General features: G+C 40.0%; 1 protein-coding gene and 1 long non-coding RNA gene across 9 annotated transcripts in view; one reads left to right on the forward strand and one right to left on the reverse strand.

The window, feature by feature from the left end:
* LOC127582584 (uncharacterized) overlaps positions 1–2,300 on the reverse strand; it is a 51,446-nt gene extending 49,146 nt beyond the window's left edge. The window contains exon 1 of the long non-coding RNA XR_007958133.1: positions 2,189–2,300. This is a non-coding gene — a long non-coding RNA (uncharacterized LOC127582584). The remainder of the gene's footprint in view (positions 1–2,188) is intronic.
* celf4 (CUGBP, Elav-like family member 4) overlaps positions 1–27,965 on the forward strand; it is a 903,775-nt gene that overhangs the window by 826,778 nt on the left and 49,032 nt on the right. For 4 of the 8 annotated variants that reach the window (XM_052037920.1, XM_052037946.1, XM_052037928.1 and 1 more), the window contains exons 9-10: positions 6,182–6,349; positions 25,205–25,270. In XM_052037920.1, coding sequence (XP_051893880.1) covers positions 6,182–6,349; positions 25,205–25,270 — 234 coding nt within the window. The remainder of the gene's footprint in view (positions 1–6,181; positions 6,350–25,204; positions 25,271–27,965) is intronic. The other 4 variants (XM_052037937.1, XM_052037954.1, XM_052037987.1 and 1 more) reach the window with 1 other exon arrangement.

The raw sequence follows: 27,965 nt of genomic DNA on the forward strand, positions 1-27,965 counted from the left end.
TATAAACAAAAGACCACTTGAGTCCTATAATTAACTGTGCCACTTTTCTCCTTAGACATCCTCTAATTAAATACAAGTTGCATAACTTACAAACATAATGAATGGGAAGAAATAATTACATGAATTCAAATGGTAACAAGTAGATTTCTGCCTAACCTTACTGGATTGCAGCACAACTGCAATCCAGTAAGAAAATGTTAAAGAGTAAGAAAATATTCAACATCCCAGGATATCCAGTTTCCACCCTGAAATCAATTCCTTCAAAGCTTGCATGTTCTCTCAATAGTCAGGCAGCTCATTCTACTCAACGATATTCTCAAATGGCAATGTGAGAGAATCATTCTACAAGGATTAGTGCTGGTACTACTCCTGTTCACAATTCACATTAATGATTTACAATCTGGATTCAAAAGCACAACTTCTAAATTTGCAGATGATACCATATTGGTGGGGGTAGAGGGTTGAAAGGGATATTCCATCAATAAACATGAGGTCTTTAAGAAACTTGTAGAAGGGCGTATGAAGTTCAACACAGATAAATGCAATGTAGGACAAATAAGAGAAAGGTGACATCATTGGAAAGGTTGGATAAAAGAACAAGGGGATCTTGGGGTACAAATATACTAATTATATGACTTTTACATATATATTAAAAACAAACCAAGCATGAGGATTTATTGCTGGTGCGACTAAATTTAAAAGTAAGGAAATCATGTTAAAGCTGCAACAAACCTTATCAAAGTCATCTTATTATATCAAAGAGATAAAAAGTCACTGGAGAAGGCGTAGAGAATACTTACAAGAGTGATACCAGAAATATAAAGGTATACAGATCTGGAAAGGCTAAACAACCCAGTTCTCGATGGGAAAAAAAGGCTAAAGAATTACCTAATAAGTGTCTTTAAAATTATGAAGGGTTTTGACAGAATGAATACAGAGAACATGCTTCCACATGTGGGGAAGGTAGTTACAAAGAAATCCATTAGGAAACTTCTTTTTCCCCAAATTATGTTGGGAATGTGGAACACTTCACCCCAGGAAGTGGCTGAAGTGAATAGTATAAATCTAGGAAGGGAAGGGAATAGAGAGTTACCCTGATAGGTAAGGAAAGATGAGAGACAAATTGCCAACAAGAGGTAAATGCCAACATGAGCCTCTTGGGCTGAATGGCCCATTCCAGTGCCACATATCCTACGTAATCCTCATAAGGTTGTTCTTTTTCTCTAAGTTGTGTCAGGGCAGAAAGAATAGGAGACAAAATTACAGTAAAAAATAAATAGTGTAAAGAAACTGTAAAGCTGGGATTTTAAAAGGCTGTTTTTGAAAACAGAAGTCTGTGGTTGCAATTTCCTCCCATACCTTGTGGATCGATTCATTATGAATTCTCAATGCACTTTTAAAATAGACATCAGATCCAGCTCCACCACCCCCTGCCCCATCACCAACACTATCCACCCCCGCAATCCCCCATGTTCAGTTCTTTTACACCAGAGGCAACCATGATAGTCCATGGGAGTCTAGGTCTTTATTGTCTCACAGGCAAATTTTTCCTATGGACCTAAGCTACTAGCAACTCACTTAAAGCTAACAGGCAGAGGAGATTTTTATCATGTCACTCAAGGGTGGATTCGAAGCTGAAGTGATATGGCAACGTGCAAACCCACTGAGTAGCCCAAACATATACTGTAAGCCTGCATTCATAATATTGATCTCCTGAACTCTGTCAGACCAGTTCATCTGTTCCTTTTAGGTAACAGCAAGGCTGCATATTCAAATCTATAAACGTTTTCAAGTAAGGCACTTAACAAATAGAATTGAGACAAACATGAGAAAAAAACTCCAGTTTCTCCCATTGGTTTTTCATCATTACATTTCATCAAAGGAGAGATTTTCTCCTTCTGTACTTCCAGCATATGAACGTATCAGAAAACTGTGCACTCCAAACCTTTGTTTAATTGTGCTCTTGGAGAACTGAAGCAGTAAATCTCTTTTTAAATTCCTACTATCTTCTATAATGCTATTGAAACCGCTACAAAAAGAGCATAACAATTAAACAATTACCTTAAAGCATTTGAAAAATCAAAAAACTAAGTGACAATCCTGGTATTTTTGCAGTCAACTAACTGAAGTGTTACAGTGAACCCATGTCTAACTGTTATCTCTGAGTGAAGCTTGTCTTTTCTCCTACCTCAGCTTTCCAGGTGTCCTATATATTTTTGATCTTGTCTGTGACTTAGGTTTAGCAGTAAAAGAAATAAAAGGTCCCGTGTTTGACAATAATCCAGGGCAGAAATATTCACTACTGCCAACATGTGTCAGTAATTGGCAGTGGTTCAGGTATCTCAGCAAGAGTAGATATTCATAATATTTACATTGAGAGAGTTGATTTTACAAAATAATTAACTAGTGCAAATGGATATTTGGATCTCATGGAATACATCAGCGATTTCCATAGATATGCTTCCAATGGGCAATGCACCTGGGCATGAAAACAATTTGTAAAATTTACTTTATGACAATGTGCCTGAGAAGAAGTTCTTTTGGTATTATGGAGTCATAGCAATTAAGCATTCACCTGAAGGACGTACTTTCACAACCCTTCTTTGACATCTTCCAAATTTATGGGGATTATACACTGAATAATCAAAACTATAACAACGGATTCTGGAGATTCTTGCATTTTTATAAAGAAGGCCATGAATTTGATCATGCTTTCCTCATTTGTTATCCCCACTAGTCCTCTCTTGGTTTCTCAGGGACAAGTAATTCAGGCTCCTTAAATGCTTAATGTAAGTCGCATGTGATGAAGGATGTTGCTCACATCACATATTTGTAGCCTGTAATGAATAGGGTCATTAAGCTGGCTCTATGAAGTTCATTCAACAAAGTCATTAGTCCACCAGTGTGGGACACTACGAAAATGAGATATCCTTCCCCATGGGGCTGTATAAAGTATTTATTTTTCAGGTGCATTTTGTGGTGAAACAATGCAATTTTCATTGGAGGTGCATGCAATTTTAACCTTTTGAGGACTGCCAGGGACAGCTTGGGCTTATTTTCTTAATGAACAAATTGCATAATATTTTTTTCTGCTGTCTCAAATGAACCTAAAGTGTGCTTACAATTTGTCCTGACTGATTCACGCTGTATGTTCCATTTCTGCACAATGTCACTGCTTCAGGCAACAACCAGATGGTCTGGGGTCTCAGTCCCAGGGATGCCATTCACTTAGATTTGCCTGGCAATACAAAAATCTTATTATTTGCTTCTTGACCAGACTGCTAGATTGAGAAGTCATAAGTCACAAGCTGTTGCCTTTTTGGCAAGAGGAAAGTGCAGGAGAAAAAGTAAAGCAAATTGGTATGTTTCTCTCCTATATATCACACCCATTTAAATCACAACCAAATATGGTAATACAACAGAAGCAATACAGGAGTTCTAATTTTGCATACCATTTCCTACAGAACTCAAGTTCAAATTTGTACATCCTTCCCCTATTTAAAAGCTTCAAAAAAGAAAGTTGAACCTAAATTTTATTTTGTAACTCTCTCTGTTTTTCTTGCACCTTATTTTTACTTTGCACAGAGGTAAAGTAGATTTAGCATCACTTCAGTTCATCGCAACAGTATGTGGGAAGTGTTACTTTCTTGGCAGAGAATGGAGCGAGGTTAAAAGTCTGTGACCATGCCCTCTTTTCACCTGGCATGACCCATCAGCAAGTCCACAGCTAAATTCATAAGGAAAACCATCAGTGCAAAAACCATTCACTTCTGCCAGAGACAGGTGGATGTCCCATTTTATTAGTCAGCTGTGATTTTATCTTAATGCCAGCCATTGTTGGAACTCAAATCCCAAGTGCACTGGATCACACAGTTGCTTAATTTTCCTCCTGTTACCAAAATATGATATCAATGTCCACTAACTCTGTCATAAGCATAAAGAATAAATAGGGGCAGATGGTGGCAATGAGTTATAGGTTGGAAGACAACCCAAGGGAATTTAATGACACTGTTAAACTGTGACTTTGATGGCTGAGTGTTTATACAGTGGTCAGGTGACTAAGATTGCATTGTGCTCTTTTCATTTTCTAATGTTGCTTTTATTGGTTTATGGATTTTTTATGATTTTTCTTTTATTAGTGAATTATCTTTTTCATATTTTGCAGCTTAAGTTTGTCATTTATGTTACTGCTGCTATTATGATTAGCGGGCTTCACTGGTTAGGGTTCTCATGTGCAACAGAAAAGTCTTTTAAAGAAGCAAGTTGTCATTTCACGGTGTGATATAAAATCAGTTGTGTCACATACCATTCCACATCTGAGAAAGGGAACTGCTAACCTGACCCACTCTTCGATTGGCTGCTAAGAGGGATGGGATGCCTTTTCTATAACTCTCATAATTCTGGAAATTTCCCTTCTGTTTCTGTTGTTGAGATTCACTGGTAATCCATCTATTTGGTCCATTACCTTTTACTAGGAATCTAGCCATGTGCACGTCTATGGATCATGCCAGGTGAAGGCAGGACATGGTCACAACCTTCTAACTTTCCTCCAACCTCTGCTAAGGACACTCTATTCTCAACCCAAGTTATTAAGCATTTGATCTGCTTTCTGGGTGCAGCATTGCTCATTGAAGGCACAGACCATTGGTTACTAAAATGCATTAATAATTGGTCAGTTGTGACTTTGCAGCCAGTGAAGACAAGGATGGAAAATTACATAGTAACCGTTGTCACTAAGAATATTCATCACAGGTGTTATTGCTAGAACTCTTTTAAGAACAAAGATAACTGGAAGAGATATAAATATCTGAGCGCAAAGGGGAAGGGAGGGTTTGTGGTAGCTCCTCAAGGCCCCAGGAGTTTGAAGGAAATGATGCCCATCTGTAAGCTCAGCAGGATTTAATTCAAAATATTGCATACATATCTATAAATCAAAACTATTGTGTATACACAGAAGTGCTTCATCTCATAACAAATTTGAAAATTATTCTGTGTACAAATTAGCATAATGACTTGGTTGAAAAAAGAAAAATGCTAAGCACATGCAATTTTTTAAGTGTTGCTTGTACCAATAACTTTGTTAGAATACATTATATGTTAGATTATGATTTTAAACTTTTATTCTAAGTATTACATTGCTAAATAATTTAATCACATTATGTTACTTAAATAATCAATTTGATTACTAAACATTTTGTCACTTACATACCTTTTTTTTTACTTTCTCTCATCATCCAACATAGGCTATGTTCATAACGTTATTTTTATGTTTATGTTTTCTTTTTAAATGAAAAAAGAATGAGCAAAGACAGCTTTTACTGTGATCTAATTGATTATTAGTTTAAAGTTAGTTTAGCAAAGAAAGTCCAAACGCAGTATTCTTCTGTTAAATATTGAAGTAATTTCCACAGTGTTTTATACACGCAAATTCAGAATACCTGAGAAATGACATGAGTGGTAAGAACTCAGTAACCTTTATGAAGAACCACAGTTTCAAGCAATACCTAGAGTTTATAAAGGCAACTTGGTGTTGTTTTCGTTGTTGTTGAACAAGGTCTATTTTCAGACATGCAGCAACACACTTTGATGTGATGTGGGTCTGCGTTTCTCCACAAAATGAGCACCACGGTTCCATTAAGCCACTGCAGGCAGTTGCCCAGTGTAGGCCAGGCAATTCCCCACAGTGAGAGAAAGACAAAATTAAATGGTTGGACCAAAAAGTTCCATTGTAGAAAATTCAGTGAAAGCTGGGATAGATCTCCTTCCGAAAAGCATTCCCTTACCTTCTTTTACTGGAAAGCAAGAAAAGGAGAGGGAATAGTATTTGCCTCTGGCACATTAACAACTCTCAGCTGAGCAGGACATAAATGGAGCCCTAGAGGCACATGTAGCTGCAATCTTCCAAAGGACCCAGGTGACAGGGAGAAAGGTTGCAATTAGCTTCTAGGTCAATATATGAATAGCACTGATATAAAGTATGCCATAGTGCTGTTTGTTGGAAATATTTTGTTCATTTGCAATGATAGGCCAATTTGTGTACCCCGTAAAGGGCTAACAGTAATGTGTTTGTACCATCTAAAATCTAGCACACTGTTGCACAACATAAATTAGCCCACAGGCTGGAAATAGCCTGTTGGATCATTACATTCGGCCCTCAATGCACTTTTTAATTATTCCAAAGGGTCAGCTCATGAGTGGTCTCCAGAGGCCAGGCAGGACGTTTCATCCGGCCCGCGATGTGCTCTTTTGTTATTCACTAGAGCCGGCTCACCAGTCCTCCCAATCGCTCAGGCGGGAGATGAAAACTCCAACCAGATGTGGCACACAGTAAGCTCCGTCTGCACGCACGGTGAGTGTCCACTATTAGAATACCCTTCAAAGTGCGGTTGTCCTGGGCCATTTGAGGCTGTTACTGCCACTAGAACGTATCTTATGTTCAGCCGCAATGGCTGAACAAGAATAGATTACAGTCCCAAAGATTAAGGAATTTGGGCACCACTACACTTGCATATCTGGAGAAAAAAATAACATTTACCACTAGAATAGAAGCAAATGGGCTCCCAGTTTACACAATTAATCCAAGCTGTGCTATCACACTGTCAATGCTTTCACATAATTAAGAGCCACATAGTTAAATTGGCCACAACTGTTGTGAATTGATGCCCAGCACCTGGCTGAACAATACATGCTTTTAAAAATGTTTCAAACAAATGCAAATTTTGTTGCGGTCTCCCTAATCATCTCAGAACATCCAAGCAAGTAAGTTATCCCATCATGCATTTGTTTTCCCAAAACATTCATTTATTTGTTTTTTTTAATTTAAAATAATTGTGAATTACTGCCAACTATATGAGGAAACATTTCTGTACTTTCTGCAGTTAAAATGCCTTTGATAGACCACAATATTTTGAACAAAGGTCTCTGTAATAGAAACGGGCCTAGAAACTCAATAGAACAGTTTTTTTCAGCGTAATGCAACTGAAAGTCATGTTTTTCTTTTGGGAGTGAGTGAGGATAATGACCATATCCAGTGTTTTCATGTAACTCAGGCAATTTGAACATGTACTTCTGTGATGCAGGGTATGACATCATTCCCAGTGCAGTGCTCCTTTGGAGCATTTCAGGGAACTTGGAACACAGGGTTCTGGGAGTGAACATTCTTGCTCACTCCCAGAGCACAAGATCCTCCCATCATTACGCTGAACTGGAGCTCTGTCAGGTGAGTCCTATGCTCAATTTTAATCATTATGGTCCCAAACACCACAAAAAGTCCACCACTCTCAATGTCAATGCCAACCCCGCTGATTTCCTAATGCCACTCCCCTGACTATCTTACCCTGTTATCGAGCAATGGAGACTCAAGCCCAAGCCCAATTCTGATCATTGGTGCTATTCTTTCCAGTAAGGCAAAGACTCAGATCACTCTCCAAAGTCCCACTCACCCACTGATGATACAGGCTCCAAACTGACGTAGGCACCAATCCTTTTCCTGACCTCAACCCAAGCACAGCTCCGGCTACTATCACCCTCCCACAACACCATCACCACCACCACCACTCCACCTGCCCCCACAGATAACAAGGCTTTGATCCATCCCTCTCCATCATACCCAATCGCACACAGACTCTAACCCTCACTCTAAACCTCTCCAACCACAGCACATGCTCAGGTCCAACTCCCTATCCCCAACTCCACACCCCCAGTCACAATACAGGCTCTGATCCATCTCTCCTCTCCAGCCTTCAGTAAATGAGCGTTGTTGGGTGCTTTAGAATTTTTAGGGCATTCTCTTCTCTTCAAGTTAATGCCAGAGTAGCACTGATGAGATAACAAAAAGGATGTGCACACAAGAGATAGTTATAAACTCACGTTTTGCTTTACTATTCGTAGGGATACATTCCATGTGTTTCACATCAAATTTTAGTTTTCTTCAGCATGACACTTTTTATTAAATTCTGTAATACACAATCCAGAACAACAAATATGATCGAATTTGTGAGGCTTGTGTTTTATTCTCAACACACACGCACACAAACACACACATGCACACGCACACACACACGTACACATACACACACTTCACGCACACTTTATTGTATTGCCCTCAATACAATAATAGTTCCTGTGAAATTGTTGCAATACTTTCTCTCGATAAACCTCTACTGCTGATATATTTTCTCATTATTCCTGGAATATGGCTGTCATCACATGTCAAGGTCAAGGAGAGTAGAGGCACTCAGTGGCAGCACTGCCAGCTGATGCCAAGATGAGAATAATGACCTTAAACTGCTCACACAGTGTGTTGATCTTGTATATTATTAACAGTAATAAATGCCAGCCAATGATTTCAAACCTGTGGCCAAATCTCAGTGTTTAGGGATGGTTTACGTAGTGAATAACAGGTTCTAAGCATTCATTTGATTCCAAATTTATGACTTCATCAGAACAGAAGTTACTGATTAGTCCCCACAGATAATAATGGTTTGCAAAATATTCAATTCAAACAACAGGCTAATGCAATGAATGGATGCATCGAGTGAACGCATTGTCAGATACCACATCATTTTTAACATTTTCTATTTGTTTGTTTCTAGTTTCCAGCACCCTTTTTGTATCTCACTTTATTTTGAAATTGATCCAGCAAGTTCAGATGATGTCATGAACACTGATGGCAAACTCGGAGTGGCTCTTATGGGTCACCTAAACTCCCAGATTAGATTACAATTTTGTAATATCTCCTAGGTTTCCATTATTCTTTGTATGAGCCATCTGAACTTCTATATTGCATTACTGCTTTGGAATCACTCCCAGGTATCCATTATTCCATGTTTACTGATCCCGATTGAATAGTAATGTAGCCTGTAAGTGCAGATGAACTGTAGTCATTACTCCAATTCTAAACTCTCATCAGCACTTGGTTTTCATTGGAAGAGAAGGGAATGTAAAATTGTACCACTCAGCTCTTTAGGATTAAATCTATTAACAAACAATACCAGGGGCTTTTGTAAAATCTGCTCAAACGGCCACATTAACTATACTTCATGTGCATAAGAACTCTAATTACACTACTGGCTAAATACCACACTAGCAAATTAAACTCCGGCTGTGATTTTTGCTCGAAGTCCTTCCAGCAGATTTTTCAGTAATGGGTCAGTTGTTGCACAGCTGAGGATAATGAAGCCATAACACTGCATCAGCTTTGCTGTAAATATGCGTGTTTTCCATTAGAATGAATGAGAAGGTATTATAATAAGAATGCCCCATCCATTGGCATGTACTAAACATACTTTAATAGACTTGCATTTTATAGCAAAATTCACAACATCCCAGAGTGCTCTACAGCCAAGGGAGGAGAACTGCACTTATTGAAGTGTTATCACTGCAAGGAAGAAGGAAGTATGGCAGCCAATTTATACATAGCAAGCTTCAACAGGCAGACAGTAAGATGATAACAACTAAATAATCTGCTGTTCAGGTATATGGATTAAGGGAATAAATTTAGCCTCAGACATGGAAATTAAGAGTCCTCTTTTTAAAATCATGACATGAGATTGTAAAGCTCCATCTGAGAAAGCAGACAAGACCACAGTTTAACATCTCATTCAAATGACAACACATCAGGTATGACAACACTCCTTCAGTGTTACAGTGTGGGTTCACACTCGAATTTTGTGCCCATGTTCTCCGCAGTGGGACTTGATTGCTCAGTCTTTTGGCTCAGAGGTAAGAATGCTACCAATGAGGTCATTTTTAACACTGTATTCCTCTTTGGACGAATATATAAATTTTATGCATTTCTTTGGAGCATCGATTTGAAGATTAGAAATATGAATGAAAAATACAGTTCCCACTTTCTGGTTACAGTGATCAACTCTAAGGCAGATCCATTGTTCCTGAAAAATTTGTCTATTTTCCCAAATAATAAAAATAGTCTATTTTCCCAAATCATTGCTATGATGATAATTAAGATTTTAAACCTAATGTCAATGTGCAGAAAATAAGACAAGGCCCCGTGTTCTTACAAACATAGGCTAAACCTCAGAGTAAAAATTGAAGTGCAAAGACCACATTTCACAACCCCAGCTCTGTTGCAGAGATCTAGGAAGCGAATTCTGAAACCCCTACCTGCAGCCTTAGGAGAAAATGATTCACTAATGATTGTGGGAGATAGGATTGCCATTTCTTACTGAAACCCAAGCCAGACAGTGAACAGGATTTGGGAGGGGTAGGCTTAAGGCTTGAGAACAGAACTTTAACACTGATCAAAATTTCTTGCAACTCTTTGCAATAAGTACAGATTAAAAGACAGAGAACTATTGTTTTGACATTTGTTTTGAATTTTTTGGAATGTTTAGTTCTGGGAGTGGGTTATAGTTTGGGCTACTGATGCAAATGGGATGGTGCTAGCCCAAAAATGTCCCCTTCAGTTTGGTGCCCTGTCCAACACTATATTCAAAGGAGTCCATCACTGGGCAGCCAGGTGTCTGGCTGTTCTAGGTTGCACACTATTTTAAAATGCAAATTTGGGAGATTAATGTACTGTGCAGCTTCTGGATGTGCATGAAATAAAGACGATGCAGTCTGTGGCCTGAAACATACTCAATCTGAAAAAAAAACAAATCTTTTTTAAAGTTGCATTCATATCCAGCAGTGAATACTTAAGCAGGCTGCAAAGTCCATTCATAATTGAACATAGGTAAAGCAATCTGGAACAAAAAAACAACACTGGAAGAACTCAACGGGTCGAGCAGCATCTGTGGAAGCAAAGGATGGAAGTCGACATTTCAGGTTCTTCCAACATTCTATCTTTTGTTCCAGATTCCAGAAGCTGGCCCAGAAGGTTAAGTCACTTGGCATTCAGGATGAAGCAGACAATTAGATTCAACGTTGGCTTAGTGGGAGAAGCCAGAGAGTGGTGGTAGATGGTTGTCTCTCTGACTGCAGGCCCGTGACTAGTGGTGTGCCACAGGGATCAGTGCTGGGTCCATTGTTGTTTATCATCTGTATTAATGATATAGATGATAATGTGGAAACTGGATCAGCAAATTTGCGGATGACACCAAGATTGGGGGCGTAGTGGACAGCGAGGAAGGCTATCAAAGCTTACAAAGTGATCTGGACCAGCTAGGAAACTAGGCTGAAAAATGGCAGATGGAATTTAATACAGACAAGTGTGAGGTGATGCAGTTTGGGAGGACTAACCAGGGTAACACTTACACAGTGAATGGTAGGGCACTGAGGTGTGCAGTAGAACAATGGGACCTGGGAATACTGATCCATAATTCCTTGAAAGTGGCATCACAGGTAGATAGAGTCGTAAAGAGAGCTTTTGGCACATTGGCCTTCATAGATCAGGGCACTGAGTACAGGAGTTGGGATGTTATGTTGAAGTTGTATGAGACATTGGTGAGGTCAAGCAGTATTGTATGCAGTTCTGGTCAACTACCTACAGGAAAGATATCAATAAGCTTGAAAGAGTGCAGGGAAAATATACACGCATGTTGCCAGGACTTGAGGACCTGAGTTACAGGGATAGGTTGAATAGGTTAGGACCTTATTCCATTGAGTACAGGAGAATGAGGGGAGATCTTACAGAAGTACACAAAATTTTGTTGGGTACAGATAGGATGAATGCATACAGGCTTTTTCCCCTAAGGTTGGGTGAGACTAGAACTAGAGGTAATAGGTTTAGTGTGAAAGGTGAAATATTTTAAGGGAGTCTGAGGAAGAACTACTTCACTCAGAGGATGGTGCGAGTGTGGAATGAGCTGCCAGCAGAAGTGGTGGATGCGGGTTCAATTGTAACATTTAAGAGAAGTTTGGAGAGGTACATGGATGAGAGAGGTATGGAGGGCTATGGTCTGGGTGCAGGTAGATGGGACTAGGCAGAAGATCAGTTTGGCATGGAGGGGCATGTATCTGTGCTGTGGTGCTCTATGACTCTATCTGCAGTCTCTTTTGTCTTCATTGGTAAAGGGATGTGTAAAGGCACTGAGTAAGTACTTGGGCAGGTATTAGAGAGCACATGATCAGGTTTCGTATTTACATTGTTCCAGAAAGATTTTGAGTATACCTTTATAAGAGGAACAAACAGAAGTGGCCAGCAAAAGCTCGTGTCTGAATAACATGCAATTATTTTACTTTAAGAGTTGATTTCACATTGTAGCAAAACTCAGGTACTCCTTAACCAAACAGAAATCACAACAAAGTGCATCAATGTTTATCACTGAAAGAGATTGTTCAGTTCCTGGTGCCTGTGCCAGTTCTTAGCTACTGTACTTTGTAATTATTACTGTAGGAATCTTTATTTAAAAAAGAAAATGCTGGAAACAAATACAGGCGACCAGCGTGTTACAACTGTTCAAGTTATGGAAATTCGCCCCTGCAGAATTCACAAAACACAACCCAAAAACGTGAGATACAGAATATAATTCACTCTCATGGAACTTGTGTGAAAAAAAAGTAAATAAATCAACAGAAAATATATCTTTTTATTAACTCGCGTTCCTTGGTGCAACCCCCTGTAACACAGGAGTTGTCTGTACTACAAGTGAGGCAATGTCTATAGAAAGGGAAACAGAATTAACGTTTCAAGTTGAAGATCCTCCATCAAAATACAGGTTGAAACTCTCTAGTCTGGCACCCTTGGGACCTGACTGGGGTTGGTGGAGGGCACAGGAAATGCTGAATCACAGAGACTGCCTCCTGATTCCTTCTTAAGTATGGGTCAGTGAGGGTTCCATGAGAGCCGTCAGTAACCTGATGTTTCAGTAAGTCAGAAGGCTGTTGGCTGAGATCACAAAAGTTGTGCTGGTAGGTTACTTAGATACCAATTAATACATACATTAGTTAATTTCAGATCTTAATTTGATCTTAGTTAGAATTAGTTAATTAGTATAGATCTGTACTACGGATCCAAAACATGCCTGACTACAGGAGTTGCCAGATCACAGAGTATCGGACCAGAGAGTTTCAACCTATAGTAAAGGGTCATCAACCTGAAATGAAACCCTCTTTCTCATTCCCCTAATCTTGCCTGACTCGCTGAGTGTTTCTAGCATTTTCTGTTTTTATTTCAGATTCGTTGTATCTGCAGGTCTTTTATTAATCTTCATTTAAATATTTTGTCTTTTGTCTGTCTTCTGATACTTTTTAGGACATTATTTCCTCTCATAGTCCTGAAATATTCATGGGATATTGTTGAAAGTACTTGCTTTCTGTGCCAAGTCTTATGTCAGACCTATTGCTACAAATGGTGTTAATTTGCATCAGACAGTAAGTCTTGTCCCCTTTAACCTGCCTGGAACCAAATCCAGCCTCCAGAGTGTCCACAGCAGTGCACAAACACACTGTGCTGTTCATTTTCAACACTAACTCATAGATAATGGTCATGCCTCTCTGAAAGTGTAGCTTAATTTATGGCCACCTTGTTAGAAAATGTGTTAATCCTGATTTACAGTGAAAGCTCAAAAGGCTGGATAGTTAAAGCAATTTCATGTGGAAGTCGTGTCAGAGCTTTTAAATTTGCTTTTTTTTCCACTATTCCCATTGCCTTTAGTTATCTTCTTTCTCACTCCCTCGACTGACTTGCAATATTTCCTAGTTATTTCCAAAAGTTAATGAGAAATTGGATATATTTGCCTTGGCTTCTGTCTTGTCTATAAGTCATTAACATGTCTCTGCTTGGTCATCCTCTGGTTTGGCAGTAAGCAACAGATAACCTTTGGAAGGATCACAAGTCTAACTCCCATCCTGCTGCTCTTGGCTCTCACAGGACACCTTGATTCAAAATGTCAAAGCTCCACATGGGGAATTTGGGATGTAATGCCATCATGTGGGCAGCCTAGAGATAGATCCACCCACACAACAGCTAAGAAAACTTTGACAGTCAATTAAGCCAGCTTAGCTGGTTGTCAAACCAGTCAAGGCTATGAATGGTTCTGAATGTCCCTGCAATTCAAAATAAAATTTAAAAATAATAAATCTATTCATAATCTTAACAATTTCTTCAGTTTCTTTTAACAAATAAAGAAATAAAATGTTGATCAACACTTTAACAATTAAATATATTTAAGCAAATTCAATTAATTCAGAAAAGAAATATAAATTGTCTTATAATTTGTTCCTTGGGCTCATCCAGCCCATTCAAATGAATGGGCTGGCTGTTCCTGTGTCTGGTCTAACCTGACCAAGGTTCAGCTGACAGATTCTCTGGTGTACCTGTTGGCCAATTGCAGCAAGTTTACTCTTTGTTTCTGGGCTCGGTGAGCAGAACTCTGAGAGCATGTTCAGGTCTTCCCTGATTGTCTGTAGATTCCAAACTTCCTGACATTTACTGTTCACCACAGAAGTGCTAACATTTCCCATTGTGTTCTACTCTACCATGCATAACATAACCATAACAGAGACACAAGAGATTCTGCAGATGCTGGAATCTGGAGCAACACACACAAAATGCTGGAGGAACTCAGCAGGTCAGGCAGCATCTATTGAGGGAAATAAACAGTCAACATTTTGGGTCAAGACCCTTCATTAGGACCCTTCAAGAGGGCAGAAGCCAGAATAAGAAGGTCGGGGGAGGGAGGGCAAGCATGACTGGAAAGGATACATACAAGGATACAGGATATGACTGAAACATAACTATAACATAAGATCATGAAGTTTGGTGGCAGAAAATAAATCCACTGTAACACAAGACAAGCTATTTTTCCATGACCAATAACTCCCCATGAAGCCATTGAAAATCATTCACTGATTGGTTGCTAGGTGCACTTATCAACATGTTTCTGAACTAAACAACAACATCCAGTTATAGAGTTCCCTTAATGTGGTCGGTAAGATCCCCCAAGCCACTCTGCAGGAACCTTATCAAACAAAACTATTATGTGGTTATGCACTTTCATTGGAGGAATGGAAAACCAGAATATTTTTTACATGATAAGCAACTACTAAATGTTGGTGTACAGAAGTTTGCTTGCTGTGAATTCTCAAGTCATAGCCAGCAAACATGAAGGTGAAACAAGCAAATGGGAAGAGCTAACTGTATGTTGTCCTTCCAGGCTGGAGTACAGAACGGAGGAACTCTGGCTGAGATTGTACTTGGCTTTGGTGAACTGGTTTGGAGTGATCTGTGCAGTTTTGATCTCCGTGCCTGTACGAGGCTTGGATAGGTTCATTGAATTGATTCCCAAGCTGAGTGGTTTGAAGAGATTAACAGGCTTGATGCCAACAGATTGTTTCTCCTAGAACAGGGGCACAATCTCAGGCTATTACGGACTGAGAAAAAGACAAATTTCTTTACACAGCAGATTGTGAGTTGTTGGAATACTCTACCACAGAGAGCTGTGAATGCTCACTGAGTGAATTCAAGACTTGGGTGGAAAACTGGACACAAGGCAAAACATTAGTCATGGTTGGATTGAATGTCAGAGCAGTTCAGGGGTTCATCTGGCCTATTGCTCTTTCCAATTAGTTTGTACTTCCAAGTAAATTGACACTGAGCCACATCAAGAGAAGTTAAGGAAAAACACCCAGATGGGTTATCAGTGAGGTTGATTTTAAAGGGTGTCTTAAAATAAGGAGATGTGGAGAAGAGGAGAAGTTTGGACAGTGGGTCCCAGAGTTTGAGGTACTAGACCTGAAGGGACAGCTGCCAAAGCTGGAGATATAAAAATTCAGGGATGTGCAAGGAACTGGAACCTAGGGTGAGAAGAAGTTTTAAAGATGTACCATGATTTGAAAAGAGAGATGAGAAGTTTCAAGCTGAATTATTGCTTAACCAGCAGTACATGGGTGGTAGGTGAATCAGACTTGTGTGGGTTAGGACATGGGCATAAGTGTTTAGAATACAGGTCAGAAACTCTAAGTTTAGCTGTCACTCTGGTTTATTAAGTGAACAGTTCCTGTTCCTGGTTGCCATCTAGTGGTTTTAGATGGAAAGTGCACATTTGTAACTATCAAGGACCAATGTGATCAGAGTCAGCATTGTTGACACTGCTATTCAGTCTTGTGAACAATAGTCTCACAAGGAGATATTAAAAGTAGATGATAAAGAAATGGCAGAAGAGTAAGAATAAATGGAACACATTAAAAATGAATAATGATTATAGTGCAGAGGAAGGAAACAACTGAGATCAAATGTGAAAAATCATCACTGCAATGTTCTTATTTATCAATGTCTTGAACAGCTTGCAGCATTCAAAAGGTTAACTAAGTAAATAGTTAATGAAATTTTCTGCAAGTGCCTATATTCTTTGATAGTTTTGCTCAAACGGGATTCATGCTGTTTAATTAACATATCGAGCTGCATTGTCTTTAATTATAAATGTGGCTCCAGCCTAATCCATCTTCATATGTAAGAATGATATTAGTGAGAAGAATGTTCTCTTGTATGTACTTTTTCTTTCTTTCATGTTCATTACTTTAATTTGCTAATATTTTCATAAAGCCTTGCGTTCCTGATGCAGACAATGCAACTGTGAACAGTTGAAAATTGTTTGAGAAAGTGCTGTAGTCTTAAAAAACAGTTCCCAAAAGAATTAGGGAAAACTATTTCTCCCTATCCCTCTCCCTCTCCCTCTACCTCTCCCTCTCCCTCTCCCTCTACCTCTACCTCTCCCCCTCTCTATCTCTCCCCTTCTATCTCTCTCTCCATCTCTTCCCCTCCCTCTATCTCTCTATCTTGCTCTCTCCCCCCCCCCCTCTCTCTTTCTCTCTCGTGCAGGTGCGAGAGGAAATCTAGAAAACGATCTCCAAAAAGATACAGAAACTAAGTTGATTAACAATTAACAATTTCAAATCTGAATTTTCTAGTCATTTCATGGATAAATGTAACTATTAGACCAAGTGCTACTACACTAAGGCAGGTAAATAGAGTTGATGCAACTCAGCCAAGGGCTGAAGAGAAAAAAAGCAACAATAAAGATCCTGTGCAAAACCTAACCAATCTAGGTTAGACTTTGATTTAGGCAACTAACTTTTGTCCCTAAATCAGGCAGGAGTATTGTAATTTCCTTTCAAAATGTAGTCCTATGACTTAGATTGATATTAGCAATGAGGTTGCTGATACATCCATCAACATGGAAGGTACATGGCAAGCTATAGCTATATATCTTGCTATTTTAAGTAGGTGGACGATTTTTGCAACCTTGCTGAAATATTTGGTCTGAGATGAGTAACTGCACAGATCTGCCCAATGCCAAATTCCCCAACTCCTCCTTTGCAATGTCACCTGAATCCCATATTGCCTCAACCCATCTGCAGCTGAAACCCTCAACGCCTTTATTACTTCTGGACTTGATTATTCCAATGTCCTCCTTCCTGGCTGGCGTCCATAAATTTGACCTACAAAACTCTGCTGGCCATATCCTAATTCAAGTGTGTGTTTATTCATTCCCATTCCAGAAATAACTCAATTTAAAATTTTATGTCTTGTCTCCAACCTTCTCCATGGTCTTCTCTATGGTCTTACCCCTCCCCTTCACTATAACCTCAATCAGATCGAAAATCCTTCAAGACCTTTGCAAAATCCCCTATAATTCTGGCCTCTTGTGTATCCACTATTTTCATCACCCCACCATTGACAACTATATATTCAGGTGCTTGGGCTAAACCTCACGAGTTCCTGCCCCAACCTCTCTGAATTTGTGCATTACGTCCCAGAGATGAGTGCAAGTGACTTTAAAATATACTGTGATCCCATTGTGCTTGGATGAAACATAAGGAGTAAAAGAGCTATGCATGCAGAAGCACATTGTGAAGGGGCTTCCCATTTGTGGGTGTCATTTACTTAATGTTTGCATACATTGAACAATGACCTTTTGATTATTGCTGATGAGGCTGGGAATGTGGGAAACCTTGCCTTTTGTAAGAATTAGGTTTTTTTTCTCTGGAGCTGTGAGGCTGGTTCGGTAACAGAGACCCCACTGGATTTTTTTTGTCCATTTTTTTGTGCTTCCATTAATTGTGTCAAGGCATAGTATAAGTCAAGGTGAACATAACTGGTACTTTAGATTCTTTCATTAGTTCAATCAATTTATGGACTGAATATGTGGAAAAGAAAGAACACTCTCTTGCTATAGATGATATTGCAGATAGGAAGAAGTCATGAGGCTCATGCCTGCAGGTACTGAGATGAACAGGATTATTAAAACTGCTGGCTACAACCCAAATATTTAAAGACTTGATTAAAAACTGGTTGAAATGTTAGACACATTGTGAGCATCATACAGATTTGGAGATGTTCTAGGATCGGAATGTTTTTGGAACCCTAGATGTATGTGTTCAAAGGAAGCTGCTCAACGAGAAGAATTTGAATTACAAACAGACATTTGATATTTCTCAAGCAACGGAAATGGCAGTGAAGCAAGCACACAATTTGCAACATCACCCAGCAGAGACTCGGAGCATGAACAGACAAAGCACAGTTCTTCAGCATCTTTAGGAGAAGGAAGATTAACCTAAAGGGGAGCTGCTATTATTAGGTTGGCACACATCAAGCTAATGAATAGAAGGACAAAAAATGATTGCCATAATTATGCTGGGAATACATGTCAATAGTTTGCTTGAGACCAAAACAAGACAATGGCAAACATGCAAAGCTTATTAGAAAAGTTAAATAAAGGACATGGTAAACATGAATTAGGTGAAGAAGGTGGTGTCTTGATGGATCATGTAGACTATTAACACTCGGTCAGAATACTACTGAACATTTCTTTACATTCCGTACAATGAAGATACAAGAGTGTCTCCAGTATTTGGTAATATGTGACCAGGAAATTAAGCAACATTGACAAGATGGAACAGTGAAAATCAAAGGATCATCCACATTCTACACTGGAGAGAAGACCAAGATGAGAAGGATATATTAAGTTAGAGTTAGAACTGGTGAAAGTAAAGCTTCTGACTTTTCCAGATCAACAATCAAATTTGATAGGCTAGAGACTTTCAAGAATTGAAATAGTTTGCCGACAAATCAGTAAGATGTCTATATCCGCAATACTTGACAAATATCCCAGACTGTTTCATATTGAATTTGGAAGCATTCAAGGTATGAAAGCCAATGTTCATCTGCAGGCGAATGCTACACCTTGTTTTTCTAAGCAGAATGTGAGCTTTACCATTTCAAGGAAAAGGTTGGAAGGAGCTGAAGCAACTATAGGAAGCAGGTATAATTGAATTGGTTGAATTTTCTGACTAATCATTTATATAGTGGGAAAAGATGGCATCATTAGAACCTATAAAGATGACAAGATAATAATTGACAAAGACTAATACCCTTTACCTGCAACTGATATTCTGCTTGCTCAGTAAGGAGAGAACAGAACATCACAGCCATGACAAGTCACATGCTTGCCAACAGATTGAGTTCAAGGTTTAAAAGAGTATTCAGCAGTTAATAATCACCTTGGACTGTTCCAATACAACAACCTTCCAATTGGGTTAGCATCAACTCCAGATATTTTCCAGATAACAATTGATAATTTGATCTAAGGCCGGCCAGATGCTGTAGACACGCTGACTGACCAACTTGACAGAGCTGGAGGCTCACTTAGGACTTCCCAACAACATTGGACATGCCTTGCCCTTGTTAAGCAAAGTATAAAAATCTCTGCACAAGTTGCTGAATCACAAGACAATACGGAATATGCAAACATACAAATTGGGAGCAGGAGCAGACCCATTGGCCCCTTGACTCCGCTCCATCATTCAATAAGATCACGGTCAATCTGTTTGCATCCTCGCATCACATTCCCTTTTAACCCCTCTACCTCTTCTTTTAAAATATTCAAATACTCTGCTTCCACCACCCTTTTGAGGAAGAGAGTTCCAGAGACTCTCAAGAAAGAAATTGCTTCCTCTGCCTTAAGTAGGTGAGGCCTTTGTTTTTAAACAGTGATCCCTAGTTCTAGAGGTGCACTCATAAATGCACAAAGGAACAAGAGGTTGCATTCTAGAGTCAAACTAATTGCTGAGTTCATAAATTCTTAGTTACTATAATCCAGCTAAATCATCGCTGTATCCTGTGATGCATCACCTTACACAGCTGGGGTAGTTTTGTCACACCACATGGAACAACTGATTGGTTTTGCAACAAACTGCAGAAACAATGTTCACAATGGGACAAAAGAGGTTTAGTTATTGACTACAGAGTGAGAATGTTGTATGGCCAAACTTTACAGTTCTCACAGTCACCTGGCCTGAAGGGTATTTTTGGTGCATCCATGGAGATGACTGAGATGGCCTCAACCAGATGGGAATTAACACTGACTGGATATGAAAACACTCTAGAGTAACAAGAATGGACATTACAATCTGAATGTGGATGTGCTGAGTCTACTGCCATTTAGTGCATTTCCTTATGAGGTACCGGTACCAGGTGAATTTCTCATTGCTGTAATATATGGACAGATGCCCAATCACAACCCTGCAGCTTACTACAATAATGAGACATGTCCCTAACCTCTCTCAAGCATACAAATACATTCAGCAGGGATAGAATGGAGAAGATGAAATCACACCATGTTACCACATAGCAGAAAATATGAACCAAGCACCAAGAATTGTTGTTCCACTACAAGGAATTCTGAAGTATTTGCATGAAATACTTCCGGGTATATTTTGTTTCAAGCAAGTTGCCAGACTTTTGCCAGAAGGCTTGTCCCACAGCCTCACTATTAACAACATATTACACAGCTAACTCTGCTCCAACTGCCTACATCAGCACATCTAGTCTAACCCTATCAGAGACATTCCCTTTGCTCTACCCATACCTGCACACCTTTTCTGCTACTGAAAACTAATTTGTTTTTCTCTCTTTCCAAGTTCTGACAAAGGGTCCCAGACTGGAAGCATTAACCATTTCTCCTTCCACAGATTCTGCTTCCGTTGAGACTGCCCAGCAATTTCTCTTTTTATTTATGCCAGAACTTTTGTCCATTGGCTTGGAATAGATAAATAGCTGAGAACTCTTGTGAAGGAATGTACACAATATCAAGAGCATCGCTGGATTCTGTCAGTAGCTCCCCTCAACCTCTGACCTTGGTTGAACAAACCTTGGTCAAGAATACAGTTGCATTTTGAGGAAAATACTTGGAGTATTGTGTTCAGTTCTGGTCACCTCATTATAGGAAGGATGTGGAAGCTTTAGAGAGGGTGCAGAGGAGATTTACCAGGATGTTGCCTGGATTGGAGAGCATGTCTTATGAGGATAGGTTGAGCGAGCTTGGGCTTTTCTCCTTGGAGAGAAGGAGGATGAGAGGTGACTTGATAGAGGTGTACAAGATGATAAGAGGCATAGATCAAGTGGACAGTCGGAGACTTTTTCCCAGGGCAACAATGGCTAACACATGGGGACATAATTTTAAGGAGATTGGAGGAAGGTATAAGGGGGACGTCAGGGGTAAGTTTTTACACAGAGAGTGGTGGGTGCATGGAACGCACTGCCGGCAGAGGTTGTGGGGGCAGATGCATTAGGGACATTTAAGAGACTCTTAGATAGACACATGAATGAAAGAGAAATGGGGGGGCTACGTGGGAGGGAAGGGTTAGATAGATCTTAGAGCAGGATAAAATGTCGGCACAACATTGTGGGCCGAAGGGCCTGTATTGTGCTGTAATGTTCTATGTTCTATGTTCCATGAAAATGGTCTTAGTAGAATCGCTATCAAATTACATAGCAACAGCTCCAATGGATGCATCAACATTTCAAGTGATATCCAAATTGAGACTGATCTTCACAACATGTGATAACATTCCAGAGTTACTTGTGATGGACGATAGAAGCAACTTCACTGGTGCTGAAGAGCAAAAAACTGCAACTGCTGGGAACCTGAAATAAACATAAAACATGCAAGAAATTCTCAGCAGGTCAGACAGCATTCATGGAAGAAAAACCGGGTTAATGGTTCAGGTTTATGTACAGTCTTGATGAGAGGTCATTGTCCTGAAATATTAACTCTTTTTCTCACTCCATGGATGCTAACTGATCTCATGAGTATTTTCAGCATTTTCTATTTCCATTTGGTTATGCATTTGCCAAATTCCTCAGAAGGAATCAATTCAAGCATGCATGCACGACTCAAATGTGTTTCAAGGGACTTTGGCTTTGTGAGCTAAGCCAGCATTTAATTGCCTGTCCCTAATTTCCCTTGAGAAAGTGGTGGTGAGCTGCCTTCTTGAACCACTGCAGTCCTTGAGGTGTGAGTATATACCCACAGTGCTGTTAGGGAGGGAGCGCCAGGATTTTGACCTTGTAACAGTGAAGGAACAGTGATATATTTCCAAGTCAGGAGGGCAACTTACAGCTGGTGGTTTCGCTGCCTTTGACCTTCTAGCTGGTAGAGGTTGTGGGTTTGGAAGGTGCTGTCTAAGGTGAGATAGGGCACCTAAGGCTGTAAAAGATGGCCTGAAAAACATGTCAGGTGGAGAAATGGAGAGAAAAGTTTAAATAAGATGAGAAAATAGGAGCAGGAATAGGCCTCTTGGCTCCTTCAGGCCGCTCAGTTTTCTTATTTCACTGGTAGGATAAACCCGGGGATTCCAATGGACACTTCTGTCAAAATGCATTTGGATTTAGTGAATCAGAGCTTGAAACTACTGTGTGTTCTAAACATGCAAAGCAGAAGGAACAACACAACACCAGAGCTCATGATGGATATTTTATAGTCAATGACAAGACAAGACATCTTTATTAGTCACGTGTACATCGAAACACACAGTGAAATGCATCTTTTGCGTGGAGTGTTCTGAGGGCAGCCCGCAAGTGTCGCCACTCAAGATCATTAGGAGGCATCATTGATTGCACTGGATCAGTTTCATGTTTGATTTATCTGGATGATCATAGAGTCTGTGTTGGTCAAAAAAGAGCTTCCCATCCTAATTCCATCTTCCATCATTAAATCCATAGCCCTGCAGGTGACAACTCATACACATAAGATGACATTTTCCGCCTCTGCCAAATCTTCAGGCAGTGAGTTCCAGACCCTGACTATCTCCAGGTTTTAAACATATTTTCTTGTCTACTAATCTTCCTATCAGTTTCCTTAAATCTGTGCCCTCTGGCTTTTGACACCTCTGTGAAGGAAATAGGGCATTCCTATTTAGACTTGTTATAATTTTAGAAACCTCTGTTAAGTTTTCCCTCAACCTCTTCTGTTCCAAAGGAAACAAACTGGCCTTGTCCAATCTTTCCTCAAAACTAACATTTTCCAGTCCTGGCAACAACCTCACAAATCTCCTCTGGACCCTCTACAGTCCTTTGATGGTCACATGATGAAGTATCATCGAGACCACATAGACATCATGTGCCACAGTCATCAGTGAATCACATGAAGACTTACCAAAACCAGAGATGTACTGATGGAATACACATTGAAAAGAGATGTTACCACTGATGTTTCAGCACAAACTGAGCTGTGTCCTTCATAATGAGCAATGAAATCACCAGATGGTTTCAGTAAATGTGGAAATTCTAATGACATACTTTTGTTCTAACATTGTATTATTGTCTGTATTTTATGTATGCAAATTTTCATCCAAATTGAGATGGAAGAAATATAATATCCCAAAGGTGTAGTTCAAGAGGCTTTAAGGAGATGTTTTTAATTATTCAACTCCCTCTAGTGGTTGGAAAATGGCACAAAACTAAAATAGCATTCACACATGGTGAAAAAACTGCTGAAGTATGTGTTATGCACTCAATGTCTGTACATGCAGAATGGTGCCATTTTTATGATGATATACATCTCCTTCTTGAACATACCTTTCGGACCAAACTTTGGTTATCAGTCTTATGTGGTTTGGTGTCAAGTTTTGCTTAAATCGTGCTCCTGTAAAACATTGTGGGATGCTTTGTTTCATTAAGGATGTTATAAACATACATGTCATTGTTGTTGATGTTAATGATGATAGTTCCACCACCTTTCTTAGTAACTATGCTGCCCATCATTCGCCCTATCATTGGAAGAAAACTGTGTGTGAAGGGGATGGAAAATATCCCAGTTAGAAAAACATAGGACATTTGTAGCTGGAATTTTGTTTCATGTGTGCAATAAAATTTGTATTCTTCCGATCCCATTATATGGTCAGAATATGACTTTAGAATACAGAGTGATCAATAAGTGGTTGACTTGCTAGTGCAACTATTCCAACCAGTTCTTAGTTATACTCAAAACATGATCTGCTGTGTCCAAGGGAATGGGCTTTCCAGTGGGAGTGCCTTAGTCTTGGCCCGGTAAAGTGTCCATGTTCAAGTGTTGTCCAGAGAGCCGATACATGCCAACAACTACCCCAGCAAAAGTAGGACCTGTTGTGAGGATTCAGGCAGGAAAGGAGCCTGGACACCTAAGGATCCATAGGAGATGCATTTTGGCATGAAGTTTATTCTACTTTCTTCTGAAAGGGGTCACTTGGAGGGGAACAGGTATGCTTCTTGAGGAGGGAATGAAGAACTTTGCTCCTCCCTTAGGCTAAAATTGAGACAGGTGGACATCCAAGATGGATCACACTCTTTAAGCCCATGCCAATTAGGGACTGATTTCTGAATATTTATAAGACAACAGGGTCAATTGCACAAGAGCAATATTAGCATTAGTGCAAGGGTCACGAGCTGCTGCATTTTGGGACATATTCACTTATTAATTTTGAACAGCTAGCCAGTTGGCACAGACAGAAACCCATAAGATTGTTGTTGTCCAATGAGCTTTGCATCTATGGAAAACAATTTCAGTGTAAATCTGGAGTAAGAGTCAGACTGGTTCTGATCTGACACAGAATTAATCTGCTTTGTGGCAGAAGCTTTATGCCTACTCTGCACTAAAAGGAATATATACCAGGTTTCTGTGAAGAATTCACAACATTTTTTGGATCCACTGTGGAGTCCATAAATCTGCACAACCTTATGTTAAATGTTAAAGGGTAGCGACCCTTGCTACCTGTCCAAGATTGATAACTTCGGTGTAAATGCTTCTGAACAGTCTCCAAGCCAAGTTGGCAAGAAAAACACACAAGCTGAGGTCTTGCGTGCCCAATGTCAGCAAGTTATTTTATTGGGACACAGCCAACTTACCTAATGCAGATGGCTGAGATGTAGGTTTTAGTAATCTTGTGGATTTTGCGTTGGTAACTAAATCGTTGCAAATGATAGTAATGCAAATCTTAACCAAGCCATGAATTATTAATATTTTTTCCTGTTTTGTTTTGACAGCACAAAGCCCAACTGCAGCTGATCCCTTGCAGCAAGCTTACGCTGGAGTGCAGCAGTACGCAGGTCGTTAGTATTAACACTTTGTCTAGCTCTACTTTCATTCATTTTAAATCTTTCAATATTTTCAAAGGGTTGCAACAAAAAATCTCAAACTCTGTCAAATATCTTTTTCACTGTATTTGACTGTGTTTTATTCACCTTTCTTTATGATTCTGCAGTTGACCGCTTTACCGAATGGGTAAACTCAAGAAGAGCTATCTTTCTCAGCAAAAGTTCAGGAAATTAAAGTAAAGCCCATTTTTAACTCAATTAAATTTAGAGAGCTAATTCAAAATAAAGTCTTGTAGTCATTCCCATTTTGGAGCAGTGCAGGGCAACTTGAACTGAGCGCTCTCAGGACAACATAATCTTAATCCTGCCAAATCAAACAGGTAAATGGGGAAAAAAAAATTAACCAAATCCACAGGCCACTCACCCAGCTGCCCAGAGTAACATTGAACTGGTAGTCCAGTATCCCATTCTCCAGCCCACCCACAGGCAACCAATGTCTGCCCCTTCCCCTGCCCCCCCTGCCCCAATTACTGCCACCCCTGTCAACATGATGTCAGCTTCTATCCTCAGTTCAAACATGATCTTGATTGCCCCCCTCTCCTGAAGCTTCAGCCAGTGTCCTAATGCCAGGTTGGTCTTACTCTCTTAAAAAACATGATAGTACGATCCACCACCCCAGAAATAAGTGAAAATGTAACCCCCACCTCCCACCACCCACCAAGAAGACTTTGGTAACTCCCTGCCCCCAACCCCAACAGAAGACTATGGTGGGTGCCCCTCCAAACAGAAAACTGTGGTACTTAATCCCCCACCCCAGCAGAAGACTGTGGTGCCTCCCTCCCTCCAATAGAAGACTGTGCTCACATCGCGCCCCCCCCCCCTTCCCAACAGAAGACTATGGTGATATTCCTGGCATGTTGATGCAGCAGGTAGCCCAACTGCCTCTCAGGTCCAGCAATCTGGTTTTGATCCCTACCTCCAGTGCACGTTAACCCCATGACCACGGGGGTTTACTCCTAGGGCACAGGTCCCCAACCCCCCACCCCCCACAGGGTTGGTGAGTTAGTTCGCCGCAGTTAATTACCCTTTAGTGTTATTAAGTGGCAGAAGCATCAACAGCCAAGTTAGAAAGAATTAGGGAAATAAGGAAGGGCATTGGGACTGAGGAGGTTGCTCTGAAGGGAGCTGACATGGACTCGACAGCCTTAATGACCTCCTTCTGTGTTGTAATAAGTACATTAAAACTCTAATAATCCCGATAGTTCGGTATCTGGCTCACCGGGTGATGTTCACCCTTCCACTCCCTGGGGCCTTGCCTTCCAAGTTCCCTTTCCAGTCACCAGGACCCACCCCCCTCCTCCAACCCCACAGACCCCACTTTCCTGACCATAAGAAGATAGCACCTAGTTGGCACATCCAAGACCTCTCGGTCACAGGTAACTTCTGAGGCCGACTCCGGGACAGAGGGCCAGACTTTTTCAGTACAAAGATGTTCAAAGCCTGCCAAGGTCCAGGGTTCAGTCAACCTGAATTTTGAAATTCAAAATCTCGGGTGCTGAAAATCTGAAATAAAAATTGAAACACTCAGCAAGTCAGGCAGCAGAGAGTTAACCTTTCAGGTCAAAGACCCCTCATCAGAACAAAGGAAGACTGTGGTGAATAGAAGGAAACTATTTTGATGTGGTGTGAGCAGATCAGTCGTGTTCCACCACATAAAGGGTGGCATTTCTGGCCGCTGGTGTTTACTTACAAAACTCGTGAAACTGAGGGCAACCTCTTGATTTTCACATGTACAAATCCCAAAATTGCTGTCAACAATCCAGCTGGCCTTCACAAGATGCACCGATAACAATGTTCTCCAACAGAATCAAGGAAAGTCATTTGAAATGATGTGAAATTCAGCTATTTACAAACTACTCCTGCTGTAAAATAATCTAAAAACTTAAAGCAAGTGTAATTGAGTTTTTAATGACATGCTAACCCATCCGTACCTCTTGGCAAATCATCTGGCCCCACTAAAGTAACCTTAGATTGTTTATTATAATTTCTTCAAATGAGTATTTAAAATATGCAGAATTTTTAAAGAATGTTTGAATACTTAAAAGTTTATGGTCATCTTTTACTTTAATCAAATGCCTGCATTCCAATCTTTACCAAACTGTGTGATATTCCACAAGTTAATCAGAAACTGGTTCTTCCTTTCCCTCTTGAGAATTCTTTAATATGGGTGGCTGCTTATCCAGCATAATCACATCATAGCTGTTGAACTGATGTCTGGCAGCAGCAGTATCAGAAGAGAGGAAGTTTTCAACAAAACTTTGTGGGGTACTCTTGTCAAGGTCAGCAAATAATCCTTCACTGCTGATTTGGGGGCAATTACCATACATTTATAGCTTGGCCTGATCACTGTTTGAAGGAATTTCCTGAAGCTCACCACTGTGGTAAGGGATTGACAGACAACAGAGATTACTTCATGCCAGAGAATCCTTTTTCTCTGCTGAATAGTCATGATTTTGCATTGACCTTGCAGATAAGTATAACCCTACCATCTCATCATTCTGGCAGGCCAAAGGAGGAGATATATAAGTAGGATTTAAGATGAATTAATATTAATATATATGGCTGAATTAAACTGACAAAGATATTGGTCTACCACATTAATACAAAATACTGCAGGTTCTGGATATCTAAAAACAGAAAATGCTGGCAA

This window comes from Pristis pectinata, chromosome 2 (genome assembly GCF_009764475.1).
Source record: "Pristis pectinata isolate sPriPec2 chromosome 2, sPriPec2.1.pri, whole genome shotgun sequence".
Taxonomy (NCBI): Eukaryota; Metazoa; Chordata; class Chondrichthyes; order Rhinopristiformes; family Pristidae; genus Pristis; species Pristis pectinata.